The following is a 15,540-nucleotide window of genomic DNA, read 5'->3' as shown; positions in this document are numbered from 1 at the left end:
CACAGCATCTGCAAATCACTTACCTGCCAGCCCCGACCCTCGGGAGCCTGGGTTGCCCTGGCAACTGGGGAGGAAATCAATAGCACCTGCCAGCCGAGCGCGCAGGGAGATGGGCAGCGTTTGGGGTGCGGGGCCGCTCGCTGGCACAGCGGGAATGCGTGATGTGGGGACAAGCAGGACCGCTGGGAAGCCTCACTGATAGCACATGACTGGCAGGTGGCATGGAGTCTCCCGGGTGACCCTGGGTCCAATAACAGAGGGTGCAATGGGGCACCGAGGGCTGGGACATACTGGGGTTTTGTGTCCTCAGCTTGAACTGCAAACCTATGGATGGCGGGGGGCTTGAATATGTGTATGGGGGGGTGTCTGTGCATGTGTCTGTGTTTGGGTGTGTTGCATGTGACAGAGGGCTGGGTGGGTGTTTGTGTGCGTGCCGGTGTTTGGGTGTTTGTGTTGCATGTGACAGGGGGCTGTGGGTGGGAGAGGGAGGTGTATGTGTGCGTGCACGTGCTGGTGTTTAGGTGAGTGTGTTGCATGCGACAGGGCTGTGGGGTTGTGTGTGGAGGAGGGAGACACATGCGCACTGGCATGCGGAGCGTGTTGCGTGTGACGGCCAGCACGGGGTGCAAGGCTGGGCTCACACTCCCTGACCAAGCCAGGGCTCTCTGAACTGTTCATCTGACAGACCACGCGCAAAGCACCATTTCCACGCCGACTTAGGCATGACCTGCTCCCGGAGAGACCATCCCGCTGCAGGGTTTGCATCTGCAAAGCTGGATCCACACACCAGCTGACGTCCTCACGGCAGGGCCAGGAGAACCCCCTGGGCTCCGCTCTCCAGGGAAGGGAAGGCAAAGCCAGGCAAGCAAAGGGGTGCAGGGACTTGCTCAAGGCCCTGGAGCCGGTGTCTGAGCTGGGCCTGGAGCTGCCACGGCCTGGCCCAGACCCCTCCTCCGCCACTCCGAGACGGGAGGGAGCACGTGTTTGTGTTTGCAGGTGTGTATCTGTATGCAGTGTGGGGGTGTCTCTGATTGTGCCTACACCAGAGTCTGGTGAGCGCCACCCAACGGGGGAGCAGCATGAAGGGTTGGGGCTGCCCAGGCCTTGGGGAAGGGTCAGAGGAGAGCTGAGGGGATCCTCCATGGCTGATCTCTGTTTGTCCCATAGTCCCCTGAGCGCCTCTTTCAGGCCAGAGCCATAACCACACCAAGGGCAGGACCTGGGCACTTTCTACAAGGATCTGGGTATAAACCGGGTCAGAGCCTAACACGGATCAGTCGATTCCTCACCACCCTCCCTTACCCCTCCCTGGAGCTTCAGCTGGACAAGGAATTCTTCTTCACCTCCTGTCCTACTCTGTGGTGCTGAGTTGCTGTGCGCTGTTAAACAGCTGCTGCGCCCTGCCCCAGAGGTGGCTGCATTTCAGAGCAGGGTGCGTGAGTCTTGTGCAGTGTTGGTGTGCGCTGTTAAACGGCTGCTGCGCCCTGCCCCAGAGGTGGCTGCATTTCAGAGCTGGGTGCGTGAGTCTTGTGCAGTGTTGGTGTGCGCTGTTAAACGGCTGCTGCGCCCTGCCCCAGAGGTGGCTGCATTTCAGAGCTGGGTGCGTGAGTCTTGTGCAGTGTTGGTGTGCGCTGTTAAACGGCTGCTGCGCCCTGCCCCAGAGGTGGCTGCATTTCAGAGCAGGGTGCGTGAGTCTTGTGCAGTGTTGGTGTGCGCTGTTAAACGGCTGCTGCGCCCTGCCCCAGAGGTGGCTGCATTTCAGAGCTGGGTGCGTGAGTCTTGTGCAGTGTTGGTGTGCGCTGTTAAACGGCTGCTGCGCCCTGCCCCAGAGGTGGCTGCATTTCAGAGCTGGGTGCGTGAGTCTTGTGCAGTGTTGGTGTGCGCTGTTAAACGGCTGCTGCGCCCTGCCCCAGAGGTGGCTGCATTTCAGAGCAGGGTGCGTGAGTCTTGTGCAGTGTTGGTGTGCTCTGTTAAACAGCTGCTGCGCCCTGCCCCAGAGGCAGTGGCCTTCCAGGGGTGAGTGAGTCCTGCAGAGGCAGCTGCCATGGCGCACCCCAGAAAAGGCTGGCTTTTGGTGAGGGGAAGGGCCGGGAGCTGTTGGCCGGTAGCCGCAAGGCAGGCTGCCCCTGAACCCCCCCACCCCCTCTTTCCTGCCAGCAGAGCCATGGGGGTGCTGATGTCCCGGCGCCAGACGGTGGAGCGGGTGCAGAAGGTCAGCCTGGCCGTCTCCGCTTTCAAGGACGGGCTGCGGGAGCGCCCCTCCAGCAAGCGCAAGGCGGAGGCCTGGGGCGGGCAGCAGGGGACACTGGAGCACGTGGTGCAGGAGGAAGAGGAGGAGGAGGAGAGGCCGGAGGCCGCTGGCCCCTCGCAGACGCAGCGGGAGGAGAGTCATGCCAACCGGGCAGCCTGGGAAAGGCTGCGGGACGGACGGGGCGTGGAGCCAGAGGAGTTCGACCGCGCCAACCGCTTCACACCGCCGGCCTTCGTCCGGCCCACGCGCGAGCTGCACGATGACGAGCCGCTGGACATCAGCCTGGAGCAACAGGAGCAGGTGAGTGCTGGGGGGCATCAGGCATGGAGCCGGGGGGGCACCGCGCACGGAGATGGGGGAGCCCAGGTGGACACTTTAGAGGAGCCAGCGTAACCCGCTCTCCCCGTCACTCCCCAGACGCGGGCAGGCAGCAGCAGGCAGCGAGTGGGAAGGGACAGGGGGCTCCCAGAGCCTGGGGTTGGCAGACGGACCCACTGCTCCAGGGCAGGTCAAATCCCCTCGTCCTGGGCACCAGGGCCCAGCGGGTGACCATGCCGAGGTGGGCGACCCCGCTGGTGCTGCTGAAAGCCCCTGGCTGCCCCTCGGTGTGGGGAGACCGTCTGGGTGCTGCAGGCCCCATGGCACAAGTCACTGCAGCAATCACAGCCATGGGCCATGGGGGGTTTGGCCCCCTCCTGCCTTAACCTTTGACCCTCCACCACATGCCTTCAGCCTGGGTCAGCTTGGCAGCACTTGTGGGGAGGGGGGGCCATGGGTCCCTGCTGTGCCCAGGCCTGTGGCCTGGGGGTGTTTGTGCTGCTCTGGATGCCACTGGCCGGTGGGTGCTGGAGAAGGGTCACGTCACGGGGAGTTGGGGCTCTGGGCCCTAGAGCGGCCTTTATGGTCCCTAGGAGAGGAGCCCAGCCAGCCGTGCCAGCCTGCCCAAGCCGAGCGGAGAGCCAGCGCCCCTCAACCCTGACCCCCTGCTCCCCCAGCCCTGGGCTCCCCCACGCCAGCTCCACCAGCGCCCCTCAACCCTGACCCCCTGCTCCCCCAGCCCTGGGCTCCGCCAGCGCCCCTCAACCCTGACCCCCTGCTCCCCCAGCCCTGGGCTCCCCCACGCCAGCTCCACCAGCGCCCCTCAACCCTGACCCCCTGCTCCCCCAGCCCTGGGCTCCCCCACGCCAGCTCCGCCAGCGCCCCTCAACCCTGACCCCCTGCTCCCCCAGCCCTGGGCTCCCCCACGCCAGCTCCACCAGCGCCCCTCAACCCTGACCCCCTGCTCCCCCAGCCCTGGGCTCCCCCACGCCAGCTCCGCCAGCGCCCCTCAACCCTGACCCCCTGCTCCCCCAGCCCTGGGCTCCCCCACGCCAGCTCCGCCAGCGCCCCTCAACCCTGACCCCTGCTCCCCCAGCCCTGGGCTCCCCCACGCCAGCTCCGCCAGCGCCCCTCAACCCTGACCCCCTGCTCCCCCAGCCCTGGGCTCCCCCACGCCAGCTCCGCCAGCGCCCCTCAACCCTGACCCCCTGCTCCCCCAGCCCTGGGCTCCGCCAGCGCCCCTCAACCCTGACCCCCTGCTCCCCCAGCCCTGGGCTCTCCCACGCCAGCTCCGCCAGCGCCCCTCAACCCTGACCCCCTGCTCCCCCAGCCCTGGGCTCCGCCAGTGCCCCTCAACCCTGACCCCCTGCTCCCCCAGCCCTGGGCTCCCCCACGCCAGCTCCACCAGCGCCCCTCAACCCTGACCCCCTGCTCCCCCAGCCCTGGGCTCCCCCACGCCAGCTCCGCCAGCGCCCCTCAACCCTGACCCCTGCTCCCCCAGCCCTGGGCTCCGCCAGGGCCCCTCAACCCTGACCCCCTGCTCCCCCAGCCCTGGGCTCCCCCACGCCAGCTCCGCCAGCGCCCCTCAACCCTGACCCCCTGCTCCCCCAGCCCTGGGCTCCCCCACGCCAGCTCCGCCAGCGCCCCTCAACCCTGACCCCTGCTCCCCCAGCCCTGGGCTCCCCCACGCCAGCTCCGCCAGCGCCCCTCAACCCTGACCCCCTGCTCCCCCAGCCCTGGGCTCCCCCACGCCAGCTCCGCCAGCGCCCCTCAACCCTGACCCCTGCTCCCCCAGCCCTGGGCTCCCCCACGCCAGCTCCGCCAGTGCCCCTCAACCCTGACCCCTGCTCCCCCAGCCCTGGGCTCCCCCACGCCAGCTCCGCCAGCGCCCCTCAACCCTGACCCCTGCTCCCCCAGCCCTGGGCTCCCCCACGCCAGCTCCGCCAGCGCCCCTCAACCCTGACCCCTGCTCCCCCAGCCCTGGGCTCCCCCACGCCAGCTCCGCCAGCGCCCCTCAACCCTGACCCCTGCTCCCCCAGCCCTGGGCTCTCCCACGCCAGCTCCACCAGCGCCCCTCAACCCTGACCCCTGCTCCCCCAGCCCTGGGCTCCCCCACGCCAGCTCCGCCAGCGCCCCTCAACCCTGACCCCCTGCTCCCCAGCCCTGGGCTCTCCCACGCCAGCTCCGCCAGCGCCCCTCAACCCTGACCCCTGCTCCCCCAGCCCTGGGCTCCCCCACGCCAGCTCCGCCAGCGCCCCTCAACCCTGACCCCTGCTCCCTCAGCCCTGGGCTCCGCCAGCGCCCCTCAACCCTGACCCCCTGCTCCCCCAGCCCTGGGCCCCACCATGCCAGCTCCGCCAGCGCCCCTCAACCCTAATCCCCTGCTCCCCCAGCCCTGGGCTCCGCCACGCCAGCTCCGCCAGCGCCCCTCAACCCTGACCCCTGCTCCCCCAGCCCTGGGCTCCCCCACGCCAGCTCCGCCAGCGCCCCTCAACCCTGACCCCCTGCTCCCCCAGCCCTGGGCTCCGCCAGCGCCCCTCAACCCTGACCCCCTGCTCCCCCAGCCCTGGGCTCTCCCACGCCAGCTCCGCCAGCGCCCCTCAACCCTGACCCCTGCTCCCCCAGCCCTCGGCTCCCCCACGCCAGCTACGCCAGCGCCCCTCAACCCTGACCCCCTGCTCCCCCAGCCCTGGGCTCTCCCACGCCAGCTCCGCCAGCGCCCCTCAACCCTGACCCCTGCTCCCCCAGCCCTGGGCTCCCCCACGCCAGCTCCGCCAGCGCCCCTCAACCCTGACCCCCTGCTCCCCCAGCCCTGGGCTCCCCCACGCCAGCTCCGCCAGCGCCCCTCAACCCTGACCCCTGCTCCCCCAGCCCTGGGCTCCCCCACGCCAGCTCCGCCAGCGCCCCTCAACCCTGACCCCTGCTCCCCCAGCCCTGGGCTCCGCCAGTGCCCCTCAACCCTGACCCCCTGCTCCCCCAGCCCTGGGCTCTCCCACGCCAGCTCCACCAGCGCCCCTCAACCCTGACCCCTGCTCCCCCAGCCCTGGGCTCCCCCACGCCAGCTCCGCCAGCGCCCCTCAACCCTGACCCCCTGCTCCCCCAGCCCTGGGCTCTCCCACGCCAGCTCCGCCAGCGCCCCTCAACCCTGACCCCTGCTCCCCCAGCCCTGGGCTCCCCCACGCCAGCTCCGCCAGCGCCCCTCAACCCTGACCCCTGCTCCCTCAGCCCTGGGCTCCGCCAGCGCCCCTCAACCCTGACCCCCTGCTCCCCCAGCCCTGGGCCCCACCATGCCAGCTCCGCCAGCGCCCCTCAACCCTAATCCCCTGCTCCCCCAGCCCTGGGCTCCGCCACGCCAGCTCCGCCAGCGCCCCTCAACCCTGACCCCTGCTCCCCCAGCCCTGGGCTCCCCCACGCCAGCTCCGCCAGCGCCCTTCAACCCTGACCCCTGCTCCCCCAGCCCTGGGCTCCGCCAGCGCCCCTCAACCCTGACCCCCTGCTCCCCCAGCCCTGGGTCCCGCCACGCCAGCTCCGCCAGCGCCCCTCAACCCTGATCCCCTGCTCCCCCAGCCCTGGGCTCCGCCACGCCAGCTCCGCCAGCGCCCCTCAACCCTGACCCCCTGCTCCCCCAGCCCTGGGCTCCCCCACGCCAGCTCCGCCAGCACCCCTCAACCCTGATCCCCTGCTCCCCCAGCCCTGGGCCCCGCCACGCCAGCTCCGCCAGCGCCCCTCAACCCTGATCCCCTGCTCCCCCAGCCCTGGGCTCCCCCACGCCAGCTCCGCCAGCGCCCTTCAACCCTGACCCCTGCTCCCCCAGCCCTGGGCTCCGCCAGCGCCCCTCAACCCTGACCCCCTGCTCCCCCAGCCCTGGGCCCCGCCACGCCAGCTCCGCCAGCGCCCCTCAACCCTGACCCCTGCTCCCCCAGCCCTGGGCTCCGCCAGCGCCCCTCAACCCTGACCCCTGCTCCCCCAGCCCTGGGCTCCCCCACGCCAGCTCCGCCAGCGCCCCTCAACCCTGACCCCCTGCTCCCCCAGCCCTGGGCTCCCCCACGCCAGCTCCGCCAGCGCCCCTCAACCCTGACCCCCTGCTCCCCCAGCCCTGGGCTCCCCCACGCCAGCTTACACACCCCTCCTTCCCTCCCCCCTACACACCCCTCCATCCATCCCTCCCTCATTTCATTCCCATCCATCCCCATACACACCCTTCCCTCCATCCCTCCCCCCTACACATTCCTCCCTCCATCCCTCCCCACACACACCCCTCCCTCAATCCATCCCCATCCCTCCCTCCATCCATCCCCATCCCTCCCCTTACACCCCCCTCTCTCCCTCCATCCCCATTCCTCCCCTTACACACCCCTCCATCCATCCATCCATCCCCCTACACACCCTTCCATCCCTCCCTCCATCCCCATCCCTCCCCTTACACACCCTTCCCTCCATCCATCATCCCCATCCCTCCTCTTACACACCCCTCCCTCCCTCACCATACACACCCCTCCATCCATCCCTCCCTCCCTCCTTCCATCCCCATCCCTCCCCTTACACACCCCTCCCTCCCTCCATCCCCCTACACACCCCTCCATCCATCCCTCCCTCCCTCCATCCCCATCCCTCCCCTTACACACCCCTCCCTCTCTCCATCCCCCTACACACCCTTCCATCCATACCCCTACACCCCCATCCCTCCCCATACACACCCATCCCTCCATCTCTCCCCATCCATACCCCTCCATCCCTCCCTCCCATACACACCTCTCCATCCCTCCCCTTACATACCCCCTCTATCCCTCCACCCCTCCACATCCTCTACACATCCATCCCCTACACACCCCTCCATTCCTCCCCTTGCACACACCCTCTATCCCCCATCCCTGCCTATACACATCTCTCCATCCCTCCCTCCCTCCATCCGTCCCCTTACACACCCCTCCATCCAACCATCTATCCATCTATCCATTGCCATACACACCTCTCTATCCACCCCTCTCTGCCCCCCACAGCCCTCTGTCTATCTCCCCCACACACACCCCTCCTCCATCCATCCCCATATGTACCCATCAGTGCATCTGTCCACTGCCCTCTCTCGCGTGTTGCCCCCATCCCCAAAGGAGCTGAGCCCCCTTCTCCCCACACACAGCCCCCTCGCTAGTTACAAATCCTGGCCTCGGGGCCTTGCACCCTGCGTTGCTGCCCCGGGCAGGCCGAGGGCTACAGGCCAAGGGACTGGGGGAGGGGGGCACCAAGGTGGTCCGTGTGACGGGTCCCCGCCTGCTCACCCCCCCCCCGTCTCTCCCGCCTGCCACGCCCAGGTGAGCAGCGACGAGATGTGCGAGATCTGCGAGGTGTGGACGGCGGAGAGCCTGCTCCCCTGCAGGGTGTGCACCCGGGTCTACCACGACGGCTGTCTCCATCGCATGGGCTTCCTGCACAACAACGGCACCGTGGAGGTGACAGAGACGGCGCACACCGAGACAGGCTGGAGCTGCTACTACTGCGTGAGTGTGGCACGGGGGGCCTGGCCGTGGCACTAGGGCCAGCCCCGGGCCCCACGGCTCCCTGGGGAGCGTACGAAGGCTGGGCAGGGAGCTCTGAGCGGGGGACACCCACAGCAGGCTCTTCCCGGGCAGCAGCAGGCCAGTCCCTGACACCTGCCCCATGCTGCAAGCTGCGCCCTGACCTGCCCCGAGGCCCAGGGCCGTGCCTATGCCAGGGCCCCGCTGCCCCAGGGGGCACAGGACAGGAGCCAGAGGCTGACGGAGGCACCCAGCTGGGCCCAGACCCGCACGGCAGAGGCTCCACTTCCCATAACCAAAACTCTGTGTCCCCAACCCCTTCACCCCGGGAAACGGCGTCACCCCCCCACCGAGCCCAGACAGACGGTGTCACTCCTGAATAGCCCTACAATAACACACCAGCCCCCCCCCAGCATTCCCCAGCAGCCCTACAATAACACACCAGCGCCCCCACCCCCACCCTTCCCCAGCAGCCCTGCAATAACACACCAGCGCCCCCACCACCCCAGCATTCCCCAGCAGCCCTACAATAACACACCAGCGCCCCCACCCCCCCCAGCAGCCCTACAATAACACACCAGCGCCCCCACCCCCCCAGCATTCCCCCGCAGCCCTACAATAACACACCAGCCCTCCCCAGCATTCCCCAGCAGCCCTACAATAACACACCAGCGCCCTCACCCCCCCAGCATTCCCCAGCAGCCCTACAATAACACACCAGCGCCCTCACCCCCCCAGCAGCCCTACAATAACACACCAGCGCCCCCACCCCCACCCTTCCCCAGCAGCCCTACAATAACACACCAGCCCCCCGCAGCATTCCCCAGCAGCCCTACAATAACACACCAGCGGCCCCACCCCCACCCTTCCCCAGCAGCCCTACAATAACACACCAGCGCCCCCACCACCCCAGCATTCCCCAGCAGCCCTACAATAACACACCAGCCCCCCCAGCATTCCCCAGCAGCCCTACAATAACACACCAGCGCCCCCACCCCCCCAGCATTCCCCAGGAGCCCTACAATAACACAACAGCGCCCCCCCAGCATTCCCCAGCAGCCCTACAATAACACACCAGCATGCTGCAGCCCTGCACTCGCTCCAATAACCTGACAACAGATCTCGCCATGTTCAGAACAAAATGCAAAACCTGTTTTGTCACTTCGGCTTTCCCTTGCCAAATCCTTCTCGCCCCCATCCACACGCACAGAGCACAGCTTCCCTCCCGTAACAAGCACCCTGCAAGCGAACTGAGCTAGTTCCACTGCACGCCAGGAAGGGAGAAAGAGACAGACTGGTGGCTCTCCGTACTTCCATGGCTAAACGCTTGGGAGGCGCCAGATGCTGCTATAATGGGGCTGGCGAAGTCCCTGGCGGGATTACGGATCCTGCCAGGCAGCTGGGATGAAGCTCCGGGGCTGTTCTCCAGGTGCTAACAAACCCCTGGGTGTTTCTCTCTGAACGTCTCTCCCTGCGGCAGGATAACCTCAACCTCCTGCTGACGGAGGAGGAGATGTACAGCCTGATGGAGACCTTCCAGCAATGCAAGATCATCCCCGGTGAGTGCTGCCCTTCGCCCCGCCTCACACTGCAATGTACTGGCCCCTGGGTGTGTATATTGCTGCCCCTTAGAGGCTACAGAAGATAAAAGCTCTACTTCTGCTGACAGCTGGTGGAGTTTCTCCTTTAACTCAAGCAGAGAGACTAGGGTTTGCAGGCCCAGAGTTAGGTCCATTCTGTACACATGTGGGATACCTACAGCCTCACACAGGCACCCCGAACTCCAGCAGCGCACCCCCAGTTCTGAAAGCCCTGGGTCAGCAGGTGAGCAAGATTTTGGGCCCAGATTTGCTCCTTGTTTATTCACCTTCCCAGACCTACACTCAGGTTCCATGTTTCCCAGGCCAAATCGATGACATCACAGGTGCACAATGCAGCGTGTGCCTGTGATGTCATGGGGGTTGGCAAGGGACCATGGGAGGCCTGGCTGCAGGTCCCAGCTGCAGGACCTGTGTGATTGTGAAAGCAGCGCCGGCTCCTGTGGCTGGGCTGGGGACCCGCAGGTCAGTGCTCTCCCCTGGGCACAGCACAGGGCTGATGGGCGCCTGGCTTGGCCTTGCAGAGACCTGCCTGACGCAGGACAATTTCCTGCACTACAAGCACCTGGTCCACAAGCGCCACTTCGAGAGGCCGATGAGCGAGGAGCAGGAGGAGCGAGCTGCCCTGCAGTTCTCCGCACTGGACCCCGACAAGAAGGGCCACATCGAGTGGCCGGATTTCCTCTCCCACGAGTCCATCGTGCTGCTGCAGAAACTCCGGCCACAGGTATTGAGACAGCCCCCCCGAGCACACGGAGCCGGGCCCCCTGGGCAATGCCACGGAGTGGGGGCTGGGCACCCCGTGGAGAGGTCAGGAGACCAAGGGGGATCCTTGAGCATCCCAGAGACTGTCCCAGTGCCTCTTCCCATCCCAATGAGCTGCCCATTCCTCGAGATCTCTCTTTCTGCCCGCCTTCTGTTTGTGTGTCCGGCCATCCCCATATCATCTATCATCTATCCCCACACATCCCCTCTATCTATCTATCTATCTATCTATCTATCTATCTATCTACCTATCTATCCCCATCCACCCCCTCTATCTATCTAGCTATCTACCTTAGTTATTTTAGAGCACCAATCTCCAGGGTCCATACCCAACACACCAAAGTAGACTGTGAGGAGTCACAAAGGGATCTCACAAAACTGGGTGAGTGGGTAACAAAACGGCAGATGAAATTCAAAGTAAATGCAAAGTAATGCACATTGGAAAACTTAATCCCAACTCTACATATAAAGTGATGAGGTCTAATTTAGCTGTTACCACTCAAGAAAGAGATGTTGGAGTCATTGTGGATACTTTTCTGAAAACATCCACTCGATGTGCAGCGGCCGTCAAAAAAGTGAACAGAATGTTGGGAACCATTAGGAAAGGGAGAGATAGTAAGACAGAAAATATCATGTTGCCTCTATATAAATCCATGGGATGCCCACACCTTGAATACTGGGTGCAGATGTGGTCACCCCATCTCGAAAAAGATCTATCGGAATTGGAAAAGGTTCAGAAAAGGGCAACAAAAATGATGAGGGGTCTGGAACGGCTTCCGTATGAGGAGAGATTAATCAGATTGGGACTATACAGTTTGGAAAAGAGACGACTAAGGGGGGATGTGATTGAGGTCTATAAAATCATGACTGGTGGGGAGAAGGTAGATCAGGAAGTGTTATTTACTCCTTCTCATAACACAAGAACTAGGGGTCACCCAATGAAATGAATACGCAGCAGGTTTAAAACAAACAAAAGGAAGTATTTCTTCACACAACGCACAGTCAGCCTGTGGAACTCTTTGCCAGGGGATGTTGTGAAGGCCAAAAGTATAAACGGGCTCATAAAAGAACTAGATAAGTGCATGGTGAACAGGTCTATCAATAGCTATTAGCCAAGATGGTCAGGGATGCTACCCCATGCTCTGGGTGTCTGTAAACATCGGGACTGCCAGAAGCTGGAAATGGACAACAGGGGATCAATCACTCAAAATTGTCTTGTTCTGTTCATTCCCTCTGAGGCCAGCATGGGCCACTGTCAGCAGACAGGATACTGGGCTAGATGGACCATTGGTCTGACCCAGTGTGGCTGTTCATATCTTCGAGTAGCTGGTCCACAAAAGAGGATAAGAGCCTACTATAGCTGCCATCCAAGGAACTTCTCCTTTTGCTCCAGCCCTAGAGGCTCATACCTTCTCATGCTGAGAGAGAGTCCCAGATTTGAACCCCTCTGTCAGCCCAAGAGGGGTAGATTATATGGAGGCCCCATCACTAGATCAGCCTCCCCCTTTGTAGGTCAGGCTGAGACAGTGGCCATCCCAGTTGAGGTGTGGTCTCCTCTCCCCACACCAATCAGCAGGATGGGGCTGTATTCCCACCGTCCTGGCCTGGGATGGCTGGAGAGCGACCTGCCCAGGACATCCCTCAGTGTTGCCTGGGGCTGGCACAGCTATGATGAACCCAACCCCTTGGCTTGTGTCCCTGTGCCTGAGGGGAGCTTTGCCCCCCGCACCCTCTCCAGCCATGCCCAGGGGCTCCAGCCAGCTCCTCTGTCCTCTTCCGTTCTCTCCCTCCTGCAGAATTCCCTGCTGCGGCTACTGACAGCCAAGGAGCGGGAGCGGGCGCGAGCCACCTTCCTGCCCCTCAACCAGGACGGCCAGGGGCTGATCAGCGAGGGCGAGTGCCGGAGAGCCCAGCACACGTGGTTTCGGAAGCACCAGAAGGAGGACCCGTCCTGCAATGTCAGGTAACGGGGCCGGGCTGCCCAGGGGGAGAACCCTTCCCCACACTGCTACGGACGGATGCCAGAGCTGGGGGAGAACCAGGAGGCCCAAACTCCTGGGGTTAGTTAGCGGGGCGATTCCACCCAGAACCCCTGCCCAGTGTCTTCCCAGCGCAGATCCCCCGGCACTCCCCCCGCGCCCCGCCAAGCAACAGCTTCCACTTCCCTCTGCATCCCCCCATCTCCCTCCCACCTGCCTGAGAGTGGCATGGGGAGCCCCCCCATCTCTCCTCACATCCCTGAGGCCACGGGCCCAGGGTGTGGGGCACAGCTGCAGCCCAGCTGGCCCTGGCAACGCGCGTTTGTCATAAGGCTTCCCCAGGGCGCTGGTGGAGTCCCAGCCCGGATCCGGTGGCCCAGGGGCACATCTGCAGAGGGAAACGGCCTTTCTCCTCCGCAGCATCAGCCACGTGGGGCCCATGTCAGAGAGCAGTCCAGCCAGCAGTGGCAGCAGCCAGAGCCAGGAGAAGACCTTGCTGAGCACAGAGCAGGAATCCAGGTGAGCGGGGCGGGACGTGGGGGGAAGATGGGTTCTGCCGCGGGAGTCTCCAGGCCCATGGCCGCAGCCTCCATTCAGCTCTGCTGGGCACAGGCTAGCTGGGCTCCCCCACATCCCAGTGCAGCTTGTCCGGAGGGCCCCTCCCCACTGCTGGGGGGTGTGGTGTTAAAGGGGTATCATAGCAGCATGGCGCTGGAAGGGTCCTGCAGAGGTCATCTAGGCCAGCCCCCTGCCAAGTAAACCTGGACCCCCCTTGGTGGGGGTTTGTCCTGCCTGGTCTTAAAAACCTCCAGAGACGGGGATCCTACCGCCTCCCTTGGGAGCCTGCTCCAGAGCTTAACAACCTGAGCCTTAGAAAGCTTTTCCTAAGAGCTAACCGACAGCTCCCTTGCTGCAGATTAGGTCCCATCACCATTGATCTCTGTCCTCTTTAGAACAGCCCTTGACACAGCTGAGGGCTGTTATCCGGTGAGTCGCCTTCAGCCTCCTTTTCTCGAGACTAAACAATACGAGCCTGTTTCACAACTACCTCACCCCATTGCCTGGTGTTCAACTGGCACCCACTCTAACGCCCCCAGCCTTTGCTGCAGTCCGACCACCCAGCGAGTCCCCTTGTACACTGGAGTTTTCCTTCCTAAGCATAGTGCTGGCGAGAAACCAGTGTGCCAGTATGGGCTGCTGGAGGTGCCATCTGCCGGATGAGACTGAGCTGGTACCTCCTTGTGGTCAGTAGTAATTACAGCACGTTTCACCAGTAGACCAGTGTCCTTGCCCCCATTTTGCACGTGGGGAAACTGAGGCATAGGGCAGTATAGTGACTTGCCCAAAGTCACTCAGTAGGCGAGTAGCAAAGCCAGGACTAGAACTCCGGTCTCCAAGTCCCACCCTAGTGCTCTATACACAAGCCTAGCGCTCTATACAGAGCCTCCAGTGCCTTTTTGCAAAAGTGACATTTTCCAGGAAAACTTGGTCTTCAGCAGCTTTCCTGGAATCCACAGAAAGCAGCAGCTTAATCAAGATGGTCTTCTTAGACAGCTAGAGCAGAACTGCACCCCTCAGCCCGGAGAGCCATGCTGATGGTCTCCCATCACAGCCAGCGGCAAACAGCTGTATTTCTACACCCCAGAGGTGGATGCATTTCTGTAGGTGTGGGGTGGTGGTGAGGGGAGTGGTCCCTTTATATTCAGTCTGGAAAGCAGCCGGAGAGTCTCCAGGGTAATGAAAAGCACTATAGATATATGAGGCAGACAGTGTAATTATCCCCCCCTCCCCCCCCAGTCCATGCGTCTGGAGAAAATGTTCTGTCTCTTATTAAAATCACTGGGTGGTTGAGGAGATTCACCCAGATGGGAAATCACCTCGGTCAGCTGGAGCTCCATGTATTTCATGGCGTTCAGTCCACGCAGAAAGGGCCGGCTTCCTCACTGAAGTTAACGGCATCCCATCAGTGCAAAGCTGCAGGGGCAGAGGGCTGAGCGGGGCTCTCTGTGTGCCAGACACCTCGGCTCCTCTGCCCTGGGAAGGATCGTGTGATGGCGTCCCTTTCCCAAGTGGGCGGGAGCGCTCTGGTTAAAGCACCCATGCGTGGGTGTGTTTGGGAGCCCGGCTCGTTAGCAGAATCCTCCCGGGGGACAGATATCTGCTGGCAAGTGAATACATTTTGAAATGGAATAGTCAGCAAATCCTCCCTTCCTTTTCGTTCTCCTGCCCAGGAAAGAGGGAGCTGGGGCTAGTGGTTAGAGCAGGGGACTGAGCGTCAGGACTCCTGGTTTCTAATCTTCTGTCACTGACGCACTGTGTGACCCAAGGCCCTTTCCCTCCCTGTGCCTCAGTTTCCCATCTGTACTCATGGTATTGCCCTGTCTCCTGGGGTGTGGGACGACTCATTCATGTTTGTGAGGTGCTAAGTATTGTTAACTTAAGATCAGGATCCTACATTTCCACAGTGAGATCACAGGCACAGACACCTAAAGCAGCTCCACAGCTGCTGCCGGACAAACCCAGGACTCAGGGTCGGGCCCTGGAAGGTCGGAGCATGACTCAGCAGGTGGCAGGCAGAAGACGCTGGAGCTGCGCCAAGCGCTGCAGAAACCAGCTGCTGGGCTGGAAAACATGCTTCTCTGTGCCCCTGCCACCTGTCGGCCCCCCCTCATTGCCGGCTCCACCGCCCTGGCTGCTACGCAGGCCGGGAACCACGGGGAGACCCCAGAGCGCTACTCTCCGAGCTCGTTTGTGCAGCTGCTTAGGGCAGGAGTGCCCCACCCCCGGGGCCAGGAGCCTGCCAGCTGCACTGCGACTCGACTCGGAGACAAACACGGAGAACCACTGAAGGCCCTGCAGGCACGAGGCTGGCGTTCCCGTAACCACTCAGACGTGCTAAGGGAAGGGTGTTTTACTGGGGCTGGCAGGGAAGGGGAAGGTTGCTGATACCCTAGGCACCGAGGTTTGAACAGATATGGTGCAAGGTGAGCAATAGCGGTTCTTGGTTGGGTCTGGGAAGCAGCCCACTCGAGGGTCATGGGTGGCTCTTCCATGCCAGGGCTGCCCTTTCCAGTCCGGGCTCTCGTCCAGCAAATAGGCACGTGCAGGCTCCCAGG

At 63.4% G+C, this 15,540-nt stretch overlaps 1 protein-coding gene across 4 annotated transcripts in view; it reads left to right on the top strand.

The window, feature by feature from the left end:
• Window positions 1-15,540, top strand: part of PHF24 (PHD finger protein 24) — a 38,131-nt gene that overhangs the window by 16,638 nt on the left and 5,953 nt on the right. For 2 of the 4 annotated variants that reach the window (XM_038403873.2, XM_038403869.2), the window contains exons 2-7: window positions 2,158-2,551; window positions 7,879-8,064; window positions 9,563-9,641; window positions 10,205-10,407; window positions 12,242-12,408; window positions 12,845-12,943. In XM_038403873.2, coding sequence (XP_038259801.1) covers window positions 2,165-2,551; window positions 7,879-8,064; window positions 9,563-9,641; window positions 10,205-10,407; window positions 12,242-12,408; window positions 12,845-12,943 — 1,121 coding nt within the window. In that variant the 5' untranslated portion in view covers window positions 2,158-2,164. The remainder of the gene's footprint in view (window positions 1-2,157; window positions 2,552-7,878; window positions 8,065-9,562; window positions 9,642-10,204; window positions 10,408-12,241; window positions 12,409-12,844; window positions 12,944-15,540) is intronic. The other 2 variants (XM_038403872.2, XM_038403868.2) reach the window with 1 other exon arrangement.

This window comes from Dermochelys coriacea, chromosome 5, assembly GCF_009764565.3.
Source record: "Dermochelys coriacea isolate rDerCor1 chromosome 5, rDerCor1.pri.v4, whole genome shotgun sequence".
NCBI lineage: Eukaryota > Metazoa > Chordata > Testudines > Dermochelyidae > Dermochelys > Dermochelys coriacea.
This window is presented reverse-complemented; position numbering and strand designations above follow the sequence as displayed.